This window comes from Lasioglossum baleicum, unplaced genomic scaffold, assembly GCF_051020765.1.
Source record: "Lasioglossum baleicum unplaced genomic scaffold, iyLasBale1 scaffold0023, whole genome shotgun sequence".
In the NCBI taxonomy this organism is placed as follows: Eukaryota; Metazoa; Arthropoda; class Insecta; order Hymenoptera; family Halictidae; genus Lasioglossum; species Lasioglossum baleicum.
In genome coordinates, this window is record NW_027469083.1 from 1,648,090 (window position 1) to 1,673,368 (window position 25,279).

The following is a 25,279-nucleotide window of genomic DNA, read 5'->3' on the forward strand; positions in this document are numbered from 1 at the left end:
GAATAGAAAACTCCAGGTCAAACAAGTGGTATGGGAGGGTAAAGGGGGAGGGGTTGCCGGGTTATCTAAGGAAAGGGTGGGGCGAGAGTAGGTGGCAGAGGGTGGCAAGGTACAGGTTAGGGAATGAGATGATGGGTGAGAGATATTGGTTGGACGAAGACAAGAGAATGTGTAGAGTGTGTGGATGGGAAAGCGAAACATGGGAGCATGTGTGGGAAGTGTGTATGAGGGGGGATGAAAGTAAAGGATGGCAGGAGAGTATGTGGGAAGTGTTGGAAGATGAAGGAGGAGGGGAGGAATGGATGAGGTTGATAGACGACTGGAGAATGGGAATGAATGAGAAGTTTGGGATGAATGTGAACATCAACCGGAAAGGGGAGCCCACGGATAGGGAAGGGAGGTCTGAGAGGGGATGCGGGAACGAGGTTATGGGGGAGAAGGGGCGAGCTAGCCGATGAGCTAGTTAGGTTAGTGTATGCGTGTCTCTCTCTTTCTCTGTAGGTATTTTTAGGCTAAGATTAGTTTGTAAGTTAGGTTTAAGTAATTAGTATGTAAGTTTTAAGTGTATATGAGCGATGTTTTGGTAGGAGACATGTGTAAATTTGTAACCCCAAGGGGATCAAATAAAGTATTTTCACAACTATACACCTTTTCAATTATTGATTTTATCTTTTATTTTATCATATTTTTAAGTTTTATGCGGGTTGACCAGGGGGTGGGACGGGGGGAGGGGACAGACGCGAGCCGGAACTCGCTTCTGTCCCCTCCTTGTCGCGTGCGGAAAAAAATACAATGCAGCGTGTACGAGTATTTGCACATGTATAAAAATCGGATGGCGCGGTAACAAAAATTCTAAATTATACAGCACAAGTTGCAGCAATGCATGCGCATAAGTTAAATTACCTGCATACCTCCGTTTCCTCAAACTGTGTGTTCATAACTGGCATTGGGAGGATCGCAGTGCCACCACTGCGAGGAGGCCCAGGACTCTGCACGGCATACGCTGGAAGAATGTCCAGCGTGGTCGGCACCGCGCAAAGACCTAAGGGACGTTATTGGGATGGACCTCCCGTTGCCGGTCGTGGTCGACCACATGATCGGCAGCGAGAGGTCAAGAGCAGCGATTGCCTCCTGCTGCGAGATTGTGATAACGCAGAAGGAGGCAGCGGAGAGGGAGAGGGAAGCCGACCCGCTCTCCGCCAGGAGGCTAGCATCGACGGGGCAACCCCGACGAGGCCGACGGCCCCCGTAAGGGGCCGCAGACGTAATGGCGGCGGTGGTACTACTTAGTACTTCCACCGCCGCCAAGGGGGGCTGGCCGTTAAGGCGCCCCCGAGGTGGACAGGTCGCGGGGGGCGAGGTGGAGCAATAATCCCCTCCCCCCCTCTCTACAAAGATGCGACCTGCCGGTCGACCCCCTCCTTTTATTTTATAATATTTCATTTTACTCTATATTATAAATTTTATCTTTATCTTTTATTCCCCTTTATTTTGTCCCCCTTCTTATGTTTGTTGTGTTTTGTCCATTGTATTTATTTACTTATTATTATTTATTTATTTATTGACTTTTATTTTATCTATTTTATCTATACACCTTTTCATTTACTGATTTTATCTTTTATTTTATCATATTTTTAAGTTTTATGCGGGTTGACCAGGGGGGTGGGACGGGGGGAGGGGACAGACGCGAGCCGGAACTTGCTTCTGTCCCCTCCTTGTCGCGTGCGGAAAAAAATACAATGCAGCGTGTACGAGTATTTGCACATGTATAAAAATCGGATGGCGCGGTAACAAAAATTCTAAATTATACAGCACAAGTTGCAGCAATGCATGCGTATAAGTTAAATTACCTGCATACCTCCGTTTCCTCAAACTGTGTGTTCATAACTGGCATTGGGAGGATCGCAGTGCCACCACTGCGAGGAGGCCCAGGACTCTGCACGGCATACGCTGGAAGAATGTCCAGCGTGGTCGGCACCGCGCAAAGACCTAAGGGACGTTATTGGGATGGACCTCCCGTTGCCGGTCGTGGTCGACCACATGATCGGCAGCGAGAGGTCAAGAGCAGCGATTGCCTCCTGCTGCGAGATTGTGATAACGCAGAAGGAGGCAGCGGAGAGGGAGAGGGAAGCCGACCCGCTCTCCGCCAGGAGGCTAGCATCGGCGGGGCAACCCCGACGAGGCCGACGGACCCCGTAATGGGCCGCAGACGTAATGGCGGCGGTGGTACTACTTAGTACTTCCACCGCCGCCAAGGGGGCTGGCCGTTATGGCGCCACCGAGGTGGACAGGTCGCGGGGGGCGAGGTGGAGCAATAATCCTCTCCCCCCCCTCTACAAAGATGCGACCTGCCGGTCGACCCGCCTCCTTTTATTTTATAATATTTCATTTTACTCTATATTATAAATTTTATCTTTTTCTTTTATTCCTCTTTATTTTGCCCCCCTTCTTATGTTTGTTGTCTTTTGTCCATTGTATTTATTTACTTATTATTATTTATTTATTTAATGACTTCTATTTTATCTATTTTATCTATACACCTTTACATTTACTGATTTTATCTTTTATTTTATCATATTTTTGAGTTTTATGCGGGTTGACCAGGGGGGTGGGACGGGGGGAGGGGACAGACGCGAGCCGGAACTCGCCTCTGTCCCCTCCTTGTCGCGTGCGGAAACAAATACAATGCAGCGTGTACGAGTATTTGCACATGTATAAAAATCGGATGGCGCGGTAACAAAAATTCTAAATTATACAGCACAAGTTGCAGCAATGCATGCGTATAAGTTAAATTACCTGCATACCTCCGTTTCCTCAAACTGTGTGTTCATACCTGGCATTGGGAGGATCGCAGTGCCACCACTGCGAGGAGGCCCAGGACTCTGCACGGCATACGCTGGAAGAATGTCCAGCGTGGTCGGCACCGCGCAAAGACCTAAGGGACGTTATTGGGATGGACCTCCCGTTGCCGGTCGTGGTCGACCACATGATCGGCAGCGAGAGGTCAAGAGCAGCGATTGCCTCCTGCTGCGAGATTGTGATAACGCAGAAGGAGGCAGCGGAGAGGGAGAGGGAAGCCGACCCGCTCTCCGCCAGGAGGCTAGCATCGGCGGGGCAACCCCGACGAGGCCGACGGCCCCCGTAATGGGCCGCAGACGTAATGGCGGCGGTGGTACTACTTAGTACTTCCACCGCCGCCAAGGGGGCTGGCCGTTATGGCGCCCCCGAGGTGGACAGGTCGCGGGGGGCGAGGTGGAGCAATAATCCCCTCCCCCCCCCCTCTACAAAGATGCGACCTGCCGGTCGACCCGCCTCCTTTTATTTTATAATATTTCATTTTACTCTATATTATAAATTTTATCTTTATCTTTTATTCCTCTTTATTTTGCCCCCCTTCTTATGTTTGTTGTCTTTTGTCCATTGTATTTATTTACTTATTATTATTTATTTATTTAATGACTTCTATTTTATCTATTTTATCTATACACCTTTACATTTACTGATTTTATCTTTTATTTTATCATATTTTTAAGTTTTATGCGGGTTGACCAGGGGGGTGGGACGGGGGGAGGGGACAGACGCGAGCCGGAACTCGCCTCTGTCCCCTCCTTGTCGCGTGCGGAAACAAATACAATGCAGCGTGTACGAGTATTTGCACATGTATAAAAATCGGATGGCGCGGTAACAAAAATTCTAAATTATACAGCACAAGTTGCAGCAATGCATGCGCATAAGTTAAATTACCTGCATACCTCCGTTTCCTCAAACTGTGTGTTCATAACTGGCATTGGGAGGATCGCAGTGCCACCACTGCGAGGAGGCCCAGGACTCTGCGCGGCATACGCTGGAAGAATGTCCAGCGTGGTCGGCACCGCGCAGAGACCTAAGGGACGTTATTGGGATCGACCTCCCGTTGCCGGTCGTGGTCGACCACATGATCGGCAGCGAGAGGTCAAGAGCAGCGATTGCCTCCTTCTGCTAGATTGTGATAACGCAGAAGGAGGCAGCGGAGAGGGAGAGGGAAGCCGACCCGCTCTCCGCCAGGAGGCTAGCATCGGCGGGGCAACCCCGACGAGGCCGACGGCCCCCGTAAGGGGCCGCAGACGTAATGGCGGCGGTGGTACTACTTAGTACTTCCACCGCCGCCAAGGGGGGCTGGCCGTTAAGGCGCCCCCGAGGTGGACAGGTCGCGGGGGGCGAGGTGGAGCAATAATCCCCTCCCCCCCTCTCTACAAAGATGCGACCTGCCGGTCGACCCCCTCCTTTTATTTTATAATATTTCATTTTACTCTATATTATAAATTTTATCTTTATCTTTTATTCCCCTTTATTTTGTCCCCCTTCTTATGTTTGTTGTGTTTTGTCCATTGTATTTATTTACTTATTATTATTTATTTATTTATTGACTTTTATTTTATCTATTTTATCTATACACCTTTTCATTTACTGATTTTATCTTTTATTTTATCATATTTTTAAGTTTTATGCGGGTTGACCAGGGGGGTGGGACGGGGGGAGGGGACAGACGCGAGCCGGAACTTGCTTCTGTCCCCTCCTTGTCGCGTGCGGAAAAAAATACAATGCAGCGTGTACGAGTATTTGCACATGTATAAAAATCGGATGGCGCGGTAACAAAAATTCTAAATTATACAGCACAAGTTGCAGCAATGCATGCGTATAAGTTAAATTACCTGCATACCTCCGTTTCCTCAAACTGTGTGTTCATAACTGGCATTGGGAGGATCGCAGTGCCACCACTGCGAGGAGGCCCAGGACTCTGCACGGCATACGCTGGAAGAATGTCCAGCGTGGTCGGCACCGCGCAAAGACCTAAGGGACGTTATTGGGATGGACCTCCCGTTGCCGGTCGTGGTCGACCACATGATCGGCAGCGAGAGGTCAAGAGCAGCGATTGCCTCCTGCTGCGAGATTGTGATAACGCAGAAGGAGGCAGCGGAGAGGGAGAGGGAAGCCGACCCGCTCTCCGCCAGGAGGCTAGCATCGGCGGGGCAACCCCGACGAGGCCGACGGACCCCGTAATGGGCCGCAGACGTAATGGCGGCGGTGGTACTACTTAGTACTTCCACCGCCGCCAAGGGGGCTGGCCGTTATGGCGCCACCGAGGTGGACAGGTCGCGGGGGGCGAGGTGGAGCAATAATCCTCTCCCCCCCCCTCTACAAAGATGCGACCTGCCGGTCGACCCGCCTCCTTTTATTTTATAATATTTCATTTTACTCTATATTATAAATTTTATCTTTTTCTTTTATTCCTCTTTATTTTGCCCCCCTTCTTATGTTTGTTGTCTTTTGTCCATTGTATTTATTTACTTATTATTATTTATTTATTTAATGACTTCTATTTTATCTATTTTATCTATACACCTTTACATTTACTGATTTTATCTTTTATTTTATCATATTTTTGAGTTTTATGCGGGTTGACCAGGGGGGTGGGACGGGGGGAGGGGACAGACGCGAGCCGGAACTCGCCTCTGTCCCCTCCTTGTCGCGTGCGGAAACAAATACAATGCAGCGTGTACGAGTATTTGCACATGTATAAAAATCGGATGGCGCGGTAACAAAAATTCTAAATTATACAGCACAAGTTGCAGCAATGCATGCGTATAAGTTAAATTACCTGCATACCTCCGTTTCCTCAAACTGTGTGTTCATACCTGGCATTGGGAGGATCGCAGTGCCACCACTGCGAGGAGGCCCAGGACTCTGCACGGCATACGCTGGAAGAATGTCCAGCGTGGTCGGCACCGCGCAAAGACCTAAGGGACGTTATTGGGATGGACCTCCCGTTGCCGGTCGTGGTCGACCACATGATCGGCAGCGAGAGGTCAAGAGCAGCGATTGCCTCCTGCTGCGAGATTGTGATAACGCAGAAGGAGGCAGCGGAGAGGGAGAGGGAAGCCGACCCGCTCTCCGCCAGGAGGCTAGCATCGGCGGGGCAACCCCGACGAGGCCGACGGCCCCCGTAATGGGCCGCAGACGTAATGGCGGCGGTGGTACTACTTAGTACTTCCACCGCCGCCAAGGGGGCTGGCCGTTATGGCGCCCCCGAGGTGGACAGGTCGCGGGGGGCGAGGTGGAGCAATAATCCCCTCCCCCCCCCCTCTACAAAGATGCGACCTGCCGGTCGACCCGCCTCCTTTTATTTTATAATATTTCATTTTACTCTATATTATAAATTTTATCTTTATCTTTTATTCCTCTTTATTTTGCCCCCCTTCTTATGTTTGTTGTCTTTTGTCCATTGTATTTATTTACTTATTATTATTTATTTATTTAATGACTTCTATTTTATCTATTTTATCTATACACCTTTACATTTACTGATTTTATCTTTTATTTTATCATATTTTTAAGTTTTATGCGGGTTGACCAGGGGGGTGGGACGGGGGGAGGGGACAGACGCGAGCCGGAACTCGCCTCTGTCCCCTCCTTGTCGCGTGCGGAAACAAATACAATGCAGCGTGTACGAGTATTTGCACATGTATAAAAATCGGATGGCGCGGTAACAAAAATTCTAAATTATACAGCACAAGTTGCAGCAATGCATGCGCATAAGTTAAATTACCTGCATACCTCCGTTTCCTCAAACTGTGTGTTCATAACTGGCATTGGGAGGATCGCAGTGCCACCACTGCGAGGAGGCCCAGGACTCTGCGCGGCATACGCTGGAAGAATGTCCAGCGTGGTCGGCACCGCGCAGAGACCTAAGGGACGTTATTGGGATGGACCTCCCGTTGCCGGTCGTGGTCGACCACATGATCGGCAGCGAGAGGTCAAGAGCAGCGATTGCCTCCTTCTGCTAGATTGTGATAACGCAGAAGGAGGCAGCGGAGAGGGAGAGGGAAGCCGACCCGCTCTCCGCCAGGAGGCTAGCATCGGCGGGGCAACCCCGACGAGGCCGACGGCCCCCGTAAGGGGCCGCAGACGTAATGGCGGCGGTGGTACTACTTAGTACTTCCACCGCCGCCAAGGGGGGCTGGCCGTTAAGGCGCCCCCGAGGTGGACAGGTCGCGGGGGGCGAGGTGGAGCAATAATCCCCTCCCCCCCCTCTCTACAAAGATGCGACCTGCCGGTCGACCCCCCTCCTTTTATTTTATAATATTTCATTTTACTCTATATTATAAATTTTATCTTTATCTTTTATTCCCCTTTATTTTGCCCCCCTTCTTATGTTTGTTGTGTTTTGTCCATTGTATTTATTTACTTATTATTATTTATTTATTTATTGACTTTTATTTTATCTATTTTATCTATACACCTTTTCATTTACTGATTTTATCTTTTATTTTATCATATTTTTAAGTTTTATGCGGGTTGACCAGGGGGGTGGGACGGGGGGAGGGGACAGACGCGAGCCGGAACTCGCCTCTGTCCCCTCCTTGTCGCGTGCGGAAACAAATACAATGCAGCGTGTACGAGTATTTGCACATGTATAAAAATCGGATGGCGCGGTAACAAAAATTCTAAATTATTCAGCACAAGTTGCAGCAATGCATGCGCATAAGTTAAATTACCTGCATACCTCCGTTTCCTCAAACTGTGTGTTCATAACTGGCATTGGGAGGATCGCAGTGCCACCACTGCGAGGAGGCCCAGGACTCTGCGCGGCATACGCTGGAAGAATGTCCAGCGTGGTCGGCACCGCGCAGAGACCTAAGGGACGTTATTGGGATGGACCTCCCGTTGCCGGTCGTGGTCGACCACATGATCGGCAGCGAGAGGTCATGAGCAGCGATTGCCTAATTCTGCGAGATTGTGATAACGTAGAAGGAGGCAGCGGAGAGGGAAAGGGAAGCCGACCCGCTCTCCGCCAGGAGGCTAGCATCGGCGGGGCAACCCCGACGAGGCCGACGGCCCCCGTAAGGGGCCGCAGACGTAATGGCGGCGGTGGTACTACTTAGTACTTCCACCGCCGCCAAGGGGGGCTGGCCGTTAAGGCGCCCCCGAGGTGGACAGGTCGCGGGGGGCGAGGTGGAGCAATAATCCCCTCCCCCCCTCTACAATGATGCGACCTGACGGTCGACCCCCCTCCTTTTATTTTATAATATTTCATTTTACTCTATATTATAAATTTTATCTTTATCTTTTATTCCCCTTTATTTTGTCCCCCTTCTTATGATTGTTGTGTTTTGTCCATTGTATTTATTTACTTATTATTATTTATTTATTTAATGACTTTTATTTTATCTATTTTATCTATACACCTTTACATTTACTGATTTTATCTTTTATTTTATCATATTTTTAAGTTTTATGCGGGTTGACCAGGGGGGTGGGACGGGGGGAGGGGACAGACGCGAGCCGGAACTCGCCTCTGTCACCTCCTTGTCGCGTGCGGAAACAAATACAATGCAGCGTGTACGAGTATTTGCACATGTATAAAAATCGGATGGCGCGGTAACAAAAATTCTAAATTATACAGCACAAGTTGCAGCAATGCATGCGCATAAGTTAAATTACCTGCATACCTCCGTTTCCTCAAACTGTGTGTTCATAACTGGCATTGGGAGGATCGCAGTGCCACCACTGCGAGGAGGCCCAGGACTCTGCGCGGCATACGCTGGAAGAATGTCCAGCGTGGTCGGCACCGCGCAGAGACCTAAGGGGCGTTATTGGGATGGACCTCCCGTTGCCGGTCGTGGTCGACCACATGATCGGCAGCGAGAGGTCAAGAGCAGCGATTGCCTCCTTCTGCGAGATTGTGATAACGCAGAAGGAGGCAGCGGAGAGGGAGAGGGAAGCCCACCCGCTCTCCGCCAGGAGGCTAGCATCGGCGGGGCAACCCCGACGAGGCCGACGGCCCCCGTAAGGGGCCGCAGACGTAATGGCGGCGATGGTACTACTTAGTACTTCCACCGCCGCCAAGGGGGGCTGGCCGTTAAGGCGCCCCCGAGGTGGACAGGTCGCGGGGGGCGAGGTGGGGCAATAATCCCCTCCCCCCCTCTACAAAGATGCGAACTGCCGGTCGACCCCCTCCTTTTATTTTATAATATTTCATTTTACTCTATATTATAAATTTTATCTTTATCTTTTATTCCCCTTTATTTTGCCCCCCTTCTTATGTTTGTTGTGTTTTGTCCATTGTATTTATTTACTTATTATTATTTATTTATTGATTTTTATTTTATCTATTTTATCTATACACCTTTTCAATTTTATCTTTTATTTTATCATATTTTTAAGTTTTATGCGGGTTGACCAGGGGGGTGGGACGGGGGGAGGGGACAGACGCGATCCGGAACTCGCCTCTGTCCCCTCCTTGTCGCGTGCGGAAAAAAATACAATGCAGCGTGTACGAGTATTTGCACATGTATAAAAATCGGATGGCGCGGTAACAAAAATTCTAAATTATACAGCACAAGTTGCAGCAATGCATGCGCATAAGTTAAATTACCTGCATACCTCCGTTTCCTCATACTGTGTGTTCATAACTGGCACTAGGGGGATCGCAGTGCCACCACTGCGAGGAGGCCCAGGACTCTGCGCGGCATACGCTGGAAGAATGTCCAGCGTGGTCGGCACCGCGCAGAGACCTAAGGGGCGTTATTGGGATGGACCTCCCGTTGCCGGTCGTGGTCGACCACATGATCGGCAGCGAGAGGTCAAGAGCAGCGATTGCCTCCTTCTGCGAGATTGTGATAACGCAGAAGGAGGCAGCGGAGAGGTAGAGGGAAGCCGACCCGCTCTCCGCCAGGAGGCTAGCATCGGCGGGGCAACCCCGACGAGGCCGACGGCCCCCGTAAGGGGCCGCAGACGGAATGGCGGCGATGGTACTACTTAGTACTTCCACCGCCGCCAAGGGGGGCTGGCCGTTAAGGCGCCCCCGAGGTGGACAGGTCGCGGGGGGCGAGGTGGGGCAATAATCCCCTCCCCCCCTCTACAAAGATGCGAACTGCCGGTCGACCCCCTCCTTTTATTTTATAATATTTCATTTTACTCTATATTATAAATTTATCTTTATCTTTTATTCCCCTTTATTTTGCCCCCCCTCTTATGTTTGTTGTGTTTTGTCCATTGTATTTATTTACTTATTATTATTTATTTATTGACTTTTATTTTATCTATTTTATCTATACACCTTTTCAATTTTATCTTTTATTTTATCATATTTTTAAGTTTTATGCGGGTTGACCAGGGGGGTGGGACGGGGGGAGGGGACAGACGCGAGCCCGAACTCGCCTCTGTCCCCTCCTTGTCGCGTGCGGAAAAAAATACAATGCAGCGTGTACGAGTATTTGCACATGTATAAAAATCAGATGGCGCGGTAACAAAAATTCTAAATTATACAGCACAAGTTGCAGCAATGCATGCGCATAAGTTAAATTACCTGCATACCGCCGTTTCCTCAAACTGTGTGTTCATAACTGGCACTAGGAGGATCGCAGTGCCACCACCGCGAGGAGGCCCAGGACTCTGCGCGGCATACGCTGGAAGAATGTCCAGCGTGGTCGGCACCGCGCAGAGACCTAAGGGGCGTTATTGGGATGGACCTCCCGTTGCCGGTCGTGGTCGACCACATGATCGGCAGCGAGAGGTCAAGAGCAGCGATTGCCTCCTTCTGCGAGATTGTGATAACGCAGAAGGAGGCAGCGGAGAGGGAAAGGGAAGCCGACCCGCTCTCCGCCAGGAGGCTAGCATCGGCGGGGCAACCCCGACGAGGCCGACGGCCCCCGTAAGGGGCCGCAGACGTAATGGCGGCGGTGGTACTACTTAGTACTTCCACCGCCGCCAAGGGGGGCTGGCCGTTAAGGCGCCCTCGAGGTGGACAGGTCGCGGGGGGCGAGGTGGAGCAATAATCCCCTCCCCCCCCCTCTACAAACATGCGACCTGCCGGTCGACCCCCCTCCTTTTATTTTATAATATTTCATTTTACTCTATATTATAAATTTTATCTTTATCTTTTATTCCCCGTTATTTTGTCCCCCTTCTTATGATTGTTGTGTTTTGTCCATTGTATTTATTTACTTATTATTATTTATTTATTTAATGACTTTTATTTTATCTATTTTATCTATACACCTTTACATTTACTGATTTTATCTTTTATTTTATCATATTTTTAAGTTTTATGCGGGTTGACCAGGGGGGTGGGACGGGGGGAGGGGACAGACGCGAGCCGGAACTCGCCTCTGTCCCCTCCTTGTCGCGTGCGGAAAAAAATACAATGCAGCGTGTACGAGTATTTGCACATGTATAAAAATCGGATGGCGCGGTAACAAAAATTCTAAATTATACAGCACAAGTTGCAGCAATGCATGCGCATAAGTTAAATTACCTGCATACCTCCGTTTCCTCAAACTGTGTGTTCATAACTGGCACTAGGAGGATCGCAGTGCCACCACTGCGAGGAGGCCCAGGACTCTGCGCGGCATACGCTGGAAGAATGTCCAGCGTGGTCGGCACCGCGCAGAGACCTAAGGGGCGTTATTGGGATGGACCTCCCGTTGCCGGTCGTGGTCGACCACATGATCGGCAGCGAGAGGTCAAGAGCAGCGATTGCCTCCTTCTGCGAGATTGTGATAACGCAGAAGGAGGCAGCGGACTGGGAGAGGGAAGCCGACCCGCTCTCCGCCAGGAGGCTAGCATCGGCGGGGCAACCCCGACGAGGCCGACGGCCCCCGTAAGGGGCCGCAGACATAATGGCGGCGATGGTACTACTTAGTACTTCCACCGCCGCCAAGGGGGGCTGGCCGTTAAGGCGCCCCCGAGGTGGACAGGTCGCGGGGGGCGTGGTGGGGCAATAATCCCCTCCCTCCCCTCTACAAAGATGCGAACTGCCGGTCGACCCCCTCCTTTTATTTTATAATATTTCATTTTACTCTTATTATAAATTTTATCTTTATCTTTTATTCCCCTTTATTTTGCCCCCCTTCTTATGTTTGTTGTGTTTTGTCCATTGTATTTATTTACTTATTATTATTTATTTATTTAATGACTTTTATTTTATCTATTTTATCTATACACCTTTACATTTACTGATTTTATCTTTTATTTTATCATATTTTTAAGTTTTATGCGGGTTGACCAGGGGGGTGGGACGGGGGGAGGGGACAGACGCGATCCGGAACTCGCCTCTGTCCCCTCCTTGTCGCGTGCGGAAAAAAATACAATGCAGCGTGTACGAGTATTTGCACATGTATAAAAATCGGATGGCGCGGTAACAAAAATTCTAAATTATACAGCACAAGTTGCAGCAATGCATGCGCATAAGTTAAATTACCTGCATACCTCCGTTTCCTCATACTGTGTGTTCATAACTGGCACTAGGGGGATCGCAGTGCCACCACTGCGAGGAGGCCCAGGACTCTGCGCGGCATACGCTGGAAGAATGTCCAGCGTGGTCGGCACCGCGCAGAGACCTAAGGGGCGTTATTGGGATGGACCTCCCGTTGCCGGTCGTGGTCGACCACATGATCGGCAGCGAGAGGTCAAGAGCAGCGATTGCCTCCTTCTGCGAGATTGTGATAACGCAGAAGGAGGCAGCGGAGAGGTAGAGGGAAGCCGACCCGCTCTCCGCCAGGAGGCTAGCATCGGCGGGGCAACCCCGACGAGGCCGACGGCCCCCGTAAGGGGCCGCAGACGGAATGGCGGCGATGGTACTACTTAGTACTTCCACCGCCGCCAAGGGGGGCTGGCCGTTAAGGCGCCCCCGAGGTGGACAGGTCGCGGGGGGCGAGGTGGGGCAATAATCCCCTCCCCCCCTCTACAAAGATGCGAACTGCCGGTCGACCCCCTCCTTTTATTTTATAATATTTCATTTTACTCTATATTATAAATTTATCTTTATCTTTTATTCCCCTTTATTTTGCCCCCCCTCTTATGTTTGTTGTGTTTTGTCCATTGTATTTATTTACTTATTATTATTTATTTATTGACTTTTATTTTATCTATTTTATCTATACACCTTTTCAATTTTATCTTTTATTTTATCATATTTTTAAGTTTTATGCGGGTTGACCAGGGGGGTGGGACGGGGGGAGGGGACAGACGCGAGCCCGAACTCGCCTCTGTCCCCTCCTTGTCGCGTGCGGAAAAAAATACAATGCAGCGTGTACGAGTATTTGCACATGTATAAAAATCGGATGGCGCGGTAACAAAAATTCTAAATTATACAGCACAAGTTGCAGCAATGCATGCGCATAAGTTAAATTACCTGCATACCGCCGTTTCCTCAAACTGTGTGTTCATAACTGGCACTAGGAGGATCGCAGTGCCACCACCGCGAGGAGGCCCAGGACTCTGCGCGGCATACGCTGGAAGAATGTCCAGCGTGGTCGGCACCGCGCAGAGACCTAAGGGGCGTTATTGGGACGGACCTCCCGTTGCCGGTCGTGGTCGACCACATGATCGGCAGCGAGAGGTCAAGAGCAGCGATTGCCTCCTTCTGCGAGATTGTGATAACGCAGAAGGAGGCAGCGGAGAGGGAAAGGGAAGCCGACCCGCTCTCCGCCAGGAGGCTAGCATCGGCGGGGCAACCCCGACGAGGCCGACGGCCCCCGTAAGGGGCCGCAGACGTAATGGCGGCGGTGGTACTACTTAGTACTTCCACCGCCGCCAAGGGGGGCTGGCCGTTAAGGCGCCCTCGAGGTGGACAGGTCGCGGGGGGCGAGGTGGAGCAATAATCCCCTCCCCCCCCCTCTACAAACATGCGACCTGCCGGTCGACCCCCCTCCTTTTATTTTATAATATTTCATTTTACTCTATATTATAAATTTTATCTTTATCTTTTATTCCCCGTTATTTTGTCCCCCTTCTTATGATTGTTGTGTTTTGTCCATTGTATTTATTTACTTATTATTATTTATTTATTTAATGACTTTTATTTTATCTATTTTATCTATACACCTTTACATTTACTGATTTTATCTTTTATTTTATCATATTTTTAAGTTTTATGCGGGTTGACCAGGGGGGTGGGACGGGGGGAGGGGACAGACGCGAGCCGGAACTCGCCTCTGTCCCCTCCTTGTCGCGTGCGGAAAAAAATACAATGCAGCGTGTACGAGTATTTGCACAATGTATAAAAATCGGATGGCGCGGTAACAAAAATTCTAAATTATACAGCACAAGTTGCAGCAATGCATGCGCATAAGTTAAATTACCTGCATACCTCCGTTTCCTCAAACTGTGTGTTCATAACTGGCACTAGGAGGATCGCAGTGCCACCACTGCGAGGAGGCCCAGGACTCTGCGCGGCATACGCTGGAAGAATGTCCAGCGTGGTCGGCACCGCGCAGAGACCTAAGGGGCGTTATTGGGATGGACCTCCCGTTGCCGGTCGTGGTCGACCACATGATCGGCAGCGAGAGGTCAAGAGCAGCGATTGCCTCCTTCTGCGAGATTGTGATAACGCAGAAGGAGGCAGCGGACTGGGAGAGGGAAGCCGACCCGCTCTCCGCCAGGAGGCTAGCATCGGCGGGGCAACCCCGACGAGGCCGACGGCCCCCGTGAGGGGCCGCAGACATAATGGCGGCGATGGTACTACTTAGTACTTCCACCGCCGCCAAGGGGGGCTGGCCGTTAAGGCGCCCCCGAGGTGGACAGGTCGCGGGGGGCGTGGTGGGGCAATAATCCCCTCCCTCCCCTCTACAAAGATGCGAACTGCCGGTCGACCCCCTCCTTTTATTTTATAATATTTCATTTTACTCTTATTATAAATTTTATCTTTATCTTTTATTCCCCTTTATTTTGCCCCCCTTCTTATGTTTGTTGTGTTTTGTCCATTGTATTTATTTACTTATTATTATTTATTTATTTATTGACTTTTATTTTATCTATTTTATCTATACACCTTTTCAATTATTGATTTTATCTTTTATTTTATCATATTTTTAAGTTTTATGCGGGTTGACCAGGGGGGTGGGACGGGGGGAGGGGACAGACGCGATCCGGAACTCGCCTCTGTCCCCTCCTTGTCGCGTGCGGAAAAAAATACAATGCAGCGTGTACGAGTATTTGCACATGTATAAAAATCGGATGGCGCGGTAACAAAAATTCTAAATTATACAGCACAAGTTGCAGCAATGCATGCGCATAAGTTAAATTACCTGCATACCTCCGTTTCCTCATACTGTGTGTTCATAACTGGCACTAGGGGGATCGCAGTGCCACCACTGCGAGGAGGCCCAGGACTCTGCGCGGCATACGCTGGAAGAATGTCCAGCGTGGTCGGCACCGCGCAGAGACCTAAGGGGCGTTATTGGGATGGACCTCCCGTTGCCGGTCGTGGTCGACCACATGATCGGCAGAGAGAGGTCAAGAGCAGCGATTGCCTCCTTCTGCGAGATTGTGATAACGCAGAAGGAGGCAGCGGAGAGGTAGAGGGAAGCCGACCCGCTCTCCGCCAGGAGGCTAGCATCGGCGGGGCAACCCCGACGAGGCCGACGGCCCCCGTAAGGGGCCGCAGACGTAATGGCGGCGATGGTACTACTTAGTACTTCCACCGCCGCCAAGGGGGGCTGGCCGTTAAGGCGCCCCCGAGGTGGACAGGTCGCGGGGGGCGAGGTGGGGCAATAATCCCCTCCCCCCCTCTACAAAGATGCGAACTGCCGGTCGACCCCCTCCTTTTATTTTATAATATTTCATTTTACTCTATATTATAAATTTTATCTTTATCTTTTATTCCCCGTTATTTTGTCCCCCTTCTTATGATTGTTGTGTTTTGTCCATTGTATTTATTTACTTATTATTATTTATTTATTTAATGACTTTTATTTTATCTATTTTATCTATACACCTTTACATTTACTGATTTTATCTTTTATTTTATCATATTTTTAAGTTTTATGCGGGTTGACCAGGGGGGTGGGACGGGGGGAGGGGACAGACGCGAGCCCGAACTCGCCTCTGTCCCCTCCTCGTCGCGTGCGGAAAAAAATACAATGCAGCGTGTACGAGTATTTGCACATGTATAAAAATCGGATGGCGCGGTAACAAAAATTCTAAATTATACAGCACAAGTTGCAGCAATGCATGCGCATAAGTTAAATTACCTGCATACCGCCGTTTCCTCAAACTGTGTGTTCATAACTGGCACTAGGAGGATCGCAGTGCCACCACCGCGAGGAGGCCCAGGACTCTGCGCGGCATACGCTGGAAGAATGTCCAGCGTGGTCGGCACCGCGCAGAGACCTAAGGGGCGTTATTGGGATGGACCTCCCGTTGCCGGTCGTGGTCGACCACATGATCGGCAGCGAGAGGTCAAGAGCAGCGATTGCCTCCTTCTGCGAGATTGTGATAACGCAGAAGGAGGCAGCGGAGAGGGAAAGGGAAGCCGACCCGCTCTCCGCCAGGAGGCTAGCATCGGCGGGGCAACCCCGACGAGGCCGACGGCCCCCGTAAGGGGCCGCAGACGTAATGGCGGCGGTGGTACTACTTAGTACTTCCACCGCCGCCAAGGGGGGCTGGCCGTTAAGGCGCCCTCGAGGTGGACAGGTCGCGGGGGGCGAGGTGGAGCAATAATCCCCTCCCCCCCCCTCTACAAACATGCGACCTGCCGGTCGACCCCCCTCCTTTTATTTTATAATATTTCATTTTACTCTATATTATAAATTTTATCTTTATCTTTTATTCCCCTTTATTTTGCCCCCCCTCTTATGTTTGTTGTGTTTTGTCCATTGTATTTATTTACTTATTATTATTTATTTATTGACTTTTATTTTATCTATTTTATCTATACACCTTTTCAATTATTGATTTTATCTTTTATTTTATCATATTTTTAAGTTTTATGCGGGTTGACCAGGGGGGTGGGACGGGGGGAGGGGACAGACGCGAGCCCGAACTCGCCTCTGTCCCCTCCTTGTCGCGTGTGGAAAAAAATACAATGCAGCGTGTACGAGTATTTGCACATGTATAAAAATCGGATGGCGCGGTAACAAAAATTCTAAATTATACAGCACAAGTTGCAGCAATGCATGCGCATAAGTTAAATTACCTGCTGTGACGTTGCAACCTTTGCGACGTCCCTTCTCCGTTAATTCCGCGCATATTTGAGGGCGATAAGGGACCGGACCGCCCTCTAACGGGACACGTTACCGATACAGGATTCGAGAGCGCTCCTCTAAGAGATTCCGATATTATCGAGGACCTCCTAATGACATCTGTCGCGCGTGCCGAGAACGGCAAGTTTCAGGGCCGTATATGGAACGCGCAGAAGGAACCACCGATCGTCCGAATTGTCACGGGAAATGAACAATCGCCCCAAGGCCAGGAAGCTCCCGACGGAAAAGCGAATGGCCGTTTCGAGAAATTAGAGCTTGGTGCGAGGACACTCGGCCAACAAACCGGAGGCGCCGCCAGGACAGAAGCTCTCTTAAACATCTCGTCCAAGGTGACGCACTGGAAGACCTGACGCCGTCTCGCCCCGGCAAGGGAGAGCTACCCCGGGGTCGGTGCCCTCGTAGCCAAGAAGAGGAAGCCCCTCCGCTGGTCAAGTCGAGCGATAGGCTCCTTGACCAATTTCGTGATTGCCCGGGGCCCTAGGGCGCGAAGAGGGAACGCTCCTGTGCCGCAGAGTTACGCCGTGGAAACACGCCATAGGCAATTCGGAAAAGCGGTCGAGTGGGGGGAACCGAGTTCGATCCGCTAGATTGCCGAAAATCGATGGATCACTGTCGCGCTGGCTCTCGTTATCGCATGTCGTGCGTTCTGCACTCGCGTTGCGAACTAATTGTAACTTAGCGTCGGGAAACCGAGAAGTGCCCGTTGGAGGTTTTTGTGGTGTCTAGGATGAAGTCCACCTACGCTCCGGCCGTGCCTCACGCTCTATCGAGAGCAGTTCCGAAGAAGGGCATCGAAAACGAGAAACGGTAAGCCGCACTTGTGATCCATTCGGTATTTCGTTGCGCGACGGCTCGACCTTCGTCGCGAGAGGACGAATGCTTCCCATTCCGTCCTCGATAATTCGCTCGCGTTCGTTTCGGGAATGCTTTGAGATTTCGAGATTATTTTGAGAGTTTTCGTCTCTAAATTACGTGCGAAAGAGTGTCCTAAGAGGAGTCGCGTTTCGTGAGAGTAAATCTTTTCGGTCTCTTCGTGTTTCTCGAATCCTGTGTCTCTCGCCGAACATCGTAGGGTTTTCGTCGGCGTTCGATCGCGTAATTGTTAGCGTACGCGTCGGGGCGAATCACGGGCGGAAGTCATCGCGACAGTCTCGCAGTTCGCCGGTCATCTGCGCCTCGCGTTTCCGAAGTTCGTTGCGAACGAAATCACGGTAATTGTCAGCGGTATCGTGCGAGCAAAATCGGTAAGACAACCGCGCGGCGAACGACCATCTTCTCGCTATCTTGTATGAAGAGCGCGGGCTCTCGGGTCGCGGTCACGTGGCCGCAGATTTTGTAATTTAACGACTGCTACAATAAATAGCTTGAGACCATATCGTAGTCGAATTACTCGATTCCCTGTGAGATCCGTCCTGCCGAGAGGGCTGTCCTAGTCATCCCGTGTTCGAGCCATCTGGCCCAGTCGCGACGTCGTTTTCGATCCGCGTGTCTCGAAGATTCGGCTCTCGACCTCGGCTTCTCCGAGCTCGAGCCTTGTTCTGCGTTCCGTGTGGCATCCTTGCGGTGCCTGGCGCCCGAACCTTTCGTTTGTCGTGAGGAAATCGTCGAATCCTCGAGTCTCGTTTGTCTCGGGCGGACCGCGTGTACTCGGCTTGCACGCGGCCTGGTCTCAGCGCCTGCAAGGCCCGAAGTTGACCGGCTTCCGCGAGTCAAACCGCTCGTCGGAAAAAGGTTAACGTGACACTGCATACCGTCGTTTCCTCAAACTGTGTGTTCATAACTGGCACTAGGAGGATCGCAGTGCCACCACCGCGAGGAGGCCCAGGACTCTGCGCGGCATACGCTGGAAGAATGTCCAGCGTGGTCGGCACCGCGCAGAGACCTAAGGGGCGTTATTGGGATGGACCTCCCGTTGCCGGTCGTGGTCGACCACATGATCGGCAGCGAGAGGTCAAGAGCAGCGATTGCCTCCTTCTGCGAGATTGTGATAACGCAGAAGGAGGCAGCGGAGAGGGAGAGGGAAGCCGACCCGCTCTCCGCCAGGAGGCTAGCATCGGCGGGGCAACCCCGACGAAGCCGACGGCCCCCGTAAGGGGCCGCAGACGTAATGGCGGCGGTGGTACTACTTAGTACTTCCACCGCCGCCGAGGGGGGCTGGCCGTTAAGGAGCCCCCGAGGTGGACAGGTCGCGGGGGGCGAGGTGGAGCAATAATCCCCTCCCCCCCTCTACAAAGATGCCACCTGCCGGTCGACCCCCCTAATTTTATTTTATAATATTTCATTTTACTCTTATTATAAATTTTATCTTTATCTTTTATTCCCCTTTATTTTGCCCCCCTTCTTATGTTTGTTGTGTTTTGTCCATTGTATTTATTTACTTATTATTATTTATTTATTTATTGACTTTTATTTTATCTATTTTATCTATACACCTTTTCAATTATTGATTTTATCTTTTATTTTATCATATTTTTAAGTTTCATGCGGGTTGACCAGGGTGGTGGGACGGGGGAGGGGACAGACGCGATCCGGAACTCGCCTCTGTCCCCTCCTTGTCGCGTGCGGAAAAAAATACAATGCAGCGTGTACGAGTATTAGCACATGTATAAAAATCGGATGGCGCGGTAACAAAAATTCTAAATTATACAGCACAAGTTGCAGCAATGCATGCGCATAAGTTAAATTACCTGCATACCGCCGTTTCCTCGAACTATGTGTTCATAACTGGCACTAGGAGGATCGCAGTGCCACCACTGCGAGGAGGCCCATGACTCTGCGCGGCATACGCTGGAAGAATGTCCAGCGTGGTCGGCACCGCGCAGAGACCTAGGTGGCGTTATTGGGATGGACCTCCCGTTGCCGGTCGTGGTCGACCACATGATCGGCAGCGAGAGGTCAAGAGCAGCGATTGCCTCCTTCTGCGAGATTGTGATAACGCAGAAGGAGGCAGCGGAGAGGGAGAGGGAAGCCGACCCTCTCTCCGCTAGGAGGCTAGCATCGGCGGGGCAACCCCGACGAGGCCGACGGCCCCCGTAAGGGGCCGCAGACGTAATGGCGGCGGTGGTACTACTTAGTACTTCCACCGCCGCCAAGGGGGGCTGGCCGTTAAGGCGCCCCCGAGGTGGACAGGTCGCGGGGGGCGAGGTGGAGCAATAATCCCCTCCCCCCCCTCTACAAAGATGCGAACTGCCGGTCGACCCCCCTCCTTTTATTTTATAATATTTCATTTTACTCTATATTATAAATTTTATCTTTATCTTTTATTCCCCTTTATTTTGCCCCCCCTTCTTATGTTTGTTGTGTTTTGTCCATTGTATTTATTTACTTATTATTATTTATTTATTTATTGACTTTTATTTTATCTATTTTATCTATACACCTTTTCAATTATTGATTTTATCTTTTATTTTATCATATTTTTAAGTTTTATGCGGGTTGACCAGGGGGGTGCGACGGGGGGAGGGGACAGACGCGAGCCCGAACTCGCCTCTGTCCCCTCCTTGTCGCGTACGGAAAAAAATACAATGCAGCGTGTACGAGTATTTGCACATGTATAAAAATCGGATGGCGCGGTAACAAAAATTCTAAATTATACAGCACAAGTTGCAGCAATGCATGCGCATAAGTTAAATTACCTGCATACCTCCGTTTCCTCAAACTGTGTGTTCATAACTGGCATTGGGAGGATCGCAGTGCCACCACTGCGAGGAGGCCCAGGACTCTGCGCGGCATACGCTGGAAGAATGTCCAGCGTGGTCGGCACCGCGCTGAGACCTAAGGGGCGTTATTGGGATGGACCTCTCGTTGCTGGTCGTAGTCGACCACATGATCGGCAGCGAGAGGTCAAGAGCAGCGATTGCCTCCTTCAGCGAGATTGTGATAACGCAGAAGGAGGCAGCGGAGAGGGAAAGGGAAGCCGACCCGCTCTCCGCCAGGAGGCTAGCATCGGCGGGGCAACCCCGACGAGGCCGACGGCCCCCGTAAGGGGCCGCAGACGTAATGGCGGCGGTGGTACTACTTAGTACTTCCACCGCCGCCAAGGGGGGCTGGCCGTTAAGGCGCCCCCGAGGTGGACAGGTCGCGGGGGGCGAGGTGGAGCAATAATCCCCTCCTCCCCCTCTACAAAGATGCGACCTGCCGGTCGACCCCCCTCCTTTTATTTTATAATATTTCATTTTACTCTATATTATAAATTTTATCTTTATCTTTTATTCCCCTCTATTTTGCCCCCCTTCTTATGTTTGTTGTGTTTTGTCCATTGTATTTATTTACTTATTATTATTTATTTATTTAATGACTTATTTTATCTATTTTATCTATACACCTTTACATTTACTGATTTTATCTTTTATTTTATCATATTTTTAAGTTTTATGCGGGTTGACCAGGGGGGTGGGACGGGGGAGGGGACAGACGCGAGCCGGAACTCGCCTCTGTCCCCTCCTTGTCGCGTGCGGAAAAAAATACAATGCAGCGTGTACGAGTATTTGCACATGTATAAAAATCGGATGGCGCGGTAACAAAAATTCTAAATTATACAGCACAAGTTGCAGCAATGCATGCGCATAAGGTAAATTACCTGCATACCTCCGTTTCCTCAAACTGTGTGTTCATAACTGGCATTGGGAGGATCGCAGTGCCACCACTGCGAGGAGGCCCAGGACTCTGCGCGGCATACGCTGGAAGAATGTCCAGCGTGGTCGGCACCGCGCAGAGACCTAAGGGACGTGATTGGGATGGACCTCCCGTTGCCGGTCGTGGTCGACCACATGATCGGCAGCGAGAGGTCAAGAGCAGCGATTGCCTAATTCTGCGAGATTGTGATAACGTAGAAGGAGGCAGCGGGGAGGGAAAGGGAAGCCGACCCGCTCTCCGCCAGGAGGCTAGCATCGGCGGGGCAACCCCGACGAGGCCGAATGCCCCCGTAAGGGGCCGCAGACGTAATGGCGGCGGTGGTACTACTTAGTACTTCCACCGCCGCCAAGGGGGGCTGGCCGTTAAGGCGCCCCCGAGGTGGACAGGTCGCGGGGGGCGAGGTGGAGCAATAATCCCCTCCCCCCCTCTACAAAGATGCGACCTGACGGTCGACCCCCCTCCTTTTATTTTATAATATTTCATTTTACTCTATATTATAAATTTTATCTTTATCTTTTATTCCCCTTTATTTTGTCCCTCTTCTTATGATTGTTGTGTTTTGTCCATTGTATTTATTTACTTATTATTATTTATTTATTTAATGACTTCTATTTTATCTATTTTATCTATACACCTTTACATTTACTGATTTTATCTTTTATTTTATCATATTTTTAAGTTTTATGCGGGTTGACCAGGGTGGTGGGACGGGGGGAGGGGACAGACGCGAGCCGGAACTCGCCTCTGTCCCCTCCTTGTCGCGTGCGGAAACAAATACAATGCAGCGTGTACGAGTATTTGCACATGTATAAAAATCGGATGGCGCGGTAACAAAAATTCTAAATTATACAGCACAAGTTGCAGCAATGCATGCGCATAAGTTAAATTACCTGCATTCCTCCGTTTCCACATACTGTGTGTTCATAACTGGCACTAGGGGGATCGCAGTGCCACCACTGCGAGGAGGCCCAGGACTCTGCGCGGCATACGCTGGAAGAATGTCCAGCGTGGTCGGCACCGCGCAGAGACCTAAGGGGCGTTATTGGGATGGACCTCCCGTTGCCGGTCGTGGTCGACCACATGATCGGCAGCGAGAGGTCAAGAGCAGCGATTGCCCCCTTCTGCGAGATTGTGATAACGCAGAAGGAGGCAGCGGAGAGGGAGAGGGAAGCCGACCCGCTCTCCGCCAGGAGGCTAGCATCGGCGGGGCAACCCCGACGAGGCCGACGGCCCCCGTAAGGGGCCGCAGACGTAATGGCGGCGGTGGTACTACTTAGTACTTCCACCGCCGCCAAGGGGGGCTGGCCGTTAAGGCGCCCCCGAGGTGGACAGGTCGCGGGGGGCGAGGTGGAGCAATAATCCCCCCCCCCTCTACAAAGATGCGACCTGACGGTCGACCCCCCTCCTTTTATTTTATAATATTTCATTTTACTCTATATTATAAATTTTATCTTTATCTTTTATTCCCCTTTATTTTGTCCCCCTTCTTATGATTGTTGTGTTTTGTCCATTGTATTTATTTACTTATTATTATTTATTTATTTAATGACTTTTATTTTATCTATTTTATCTATACACCTTTACATTTACTGATTTTATCTTTTATTTTATCATATTTTTAAGTTTTATGCGGGTTGACCAGGGGGGTGGGACGGGGGGAGGGGACAGACGCGAGCCGGAACTCGCCTCTGTCCCCTCCTTGTCGCGTGCGGAAACAAATACAATGCAGCGTGTACGAGTATTTGCACATGTATAAAAATCGGATGGCGCGGTAACAAAAATTCTAAATTATACAGCACAAGTTGCAGCAATGCATGCGCATAAGTTAAATTACCTGCATACCTCCGTTTCCTCAAACTGTGTGTTCATAACTGGCACTAGGAGGATCGCAGTGCCACCACTGCGAGGAGGCCCAGGACTCTGCGCGGCATACGCTGGAAAAATGTCCAGCGTGGTCGGCACCGCGCAGAGACCTAAGGGACGTTATTTTGATGGACCTCCCGTTGCCGGTCGTGGTCGACCACATGATCGGCAGCGAGAGGTCAAGAGCAGCGATTGCCTAATTCTGCGAGATTGTGATAACGTAGAAGGAGGCAGCGGAGAGGGAAAGGGAAGCCGACCCGCTCTCCGCCAGGAGGCTAGCATAGGCGGGGCAACCCCGACGAGGCCGACGGCCCCCGTAAGGGGCCGCAGACGTAATGGCGGCGGTGGTACTACTTAGTACTTCCACCGCCGCCAAGGGGGGCTGGCCGTTAAGGCGCCCCCGAGGTGGACAGGTCGCGGGGGGCGAGGTGGAGCAATAATCCCCTCCCCCCCCTCTCTACAAAGATGCGACCTGCCGGTCGACCCCCCTCCTTTTATTTTATAATATTTCATTTTACTCTATATTATAAATTTTATCTTTATCTTTTATTCCCCTTTATTTTGTCCCTCTTCTTATGATTGTTGTGTTTTGTCCATTGTATTTATTTACTTATTATTATTTATTTATTTAATGACTTTTATTTTATCTATTTTATCTATACACCTTTACATTTACTGATTTTATCTTTTATTTTATCATATTTTTAAGTTTTATGCGGGTTGACCAGGGGGGTGGGACGGGGGGAGGGGACAGACGCGAGCCGGAACTCGCCTCTGTCCCCTCCTTGTCGCGTGCGGAAAAAAATACAATGCAGCGTGTACGAGTATTTGCACATGTATAAAAACGGATGGCGCGGTAACAAAAATTCTAAATTATACAGCACAAGTTGCAGCAATGCATGCGCATAAGTGAAATTACCTGCATACCTCCGTTTCCTCAAACTGTGTGTTCATAACTGGCACTAGGAGGATCGCAGTGCCACCACTGCGAGGAGGCCCAGGACTCTGCGCGGCATACGCTGGAAGAATGTCCAGCGTGGTCGGCACCGCGCAGAGACCTAAGGGGCGTTATTGGGATGGACCTCCCGTTGCCGGTCGTGGTCGACCACATGATCGGCAGCGAGAGGTCAAGAGCAGCGATTGCCTCCTTCTGCGAGATTGTGATAACGCAGAAGGAGGCAGCGGAGAGGGAGAGGGAAGCCGACCCGCTCTCCGCCAGGAGGCTAGCATCGGCGGTGCAACCCCGACGAGGCCGACGGCCCCCGTGAGGGGCCGCAGACGTAATGGCGGCGATGGTACTACTTAGTACTTCCACCGCCGCCAAGGGGGGCTGGCCGTTAAGGCGCCCCCGAGGTGGACAGGTCGCGGGGGGCGAGGTGGAGCAATAATCCCCTCCCCCCCCTCTACAAAGATGCGACCTGACGGTCGACCCCCCTCCTTTTATTTTATAATATTTCATTTTACTCTATATTATAAATTTTATCTTTATCTTTTATTCCCCTTTATTTTGCCCCCCTTCTTATGTTTGTTGTCTTTTGTCCATTGTATTTATTTACTTATTATTATTTATTTATTTAATGACTTCTATTTTATCTATTTTATCTATACACTGTGACGTGGCAGCTTTTGCTGACGTCTATCCGAACCCTTTAACCGAGACCGGGTCACCTGCGAGCCGATGCGAATCGAGGCGAGCGTAGCGATCGATCTCCCTGGAGACAACCGGTTTCCAGCGGCGGAAAATTTATCGCATTTGA

At 50.4% G+C, this 25,279-nt stretch overlaps 1 protein-coding gene across 1 annotated transcript in view; it reads left to right on the forward strand.

Annotated features, from left to right (window-relative positions):
* LOC143219315 (uncharacterized) overlaps positions 1 to 25,279 on the forward strand; it is a 58,497-nt gene that overhangs the window by 2,275 nt on the left and 30,943 nt on the right. Inside the window, exon 2 of the mRNA XM_076445319.1 lies at positions 160 to 400. Within this exon, the coding sequence (XP_076301434.1) occupies positions 160 to 400 (241 nt within the window). The remainder of the gene's footprint in view (positions 1 to 159; positions 401 to 25,279) is intronic.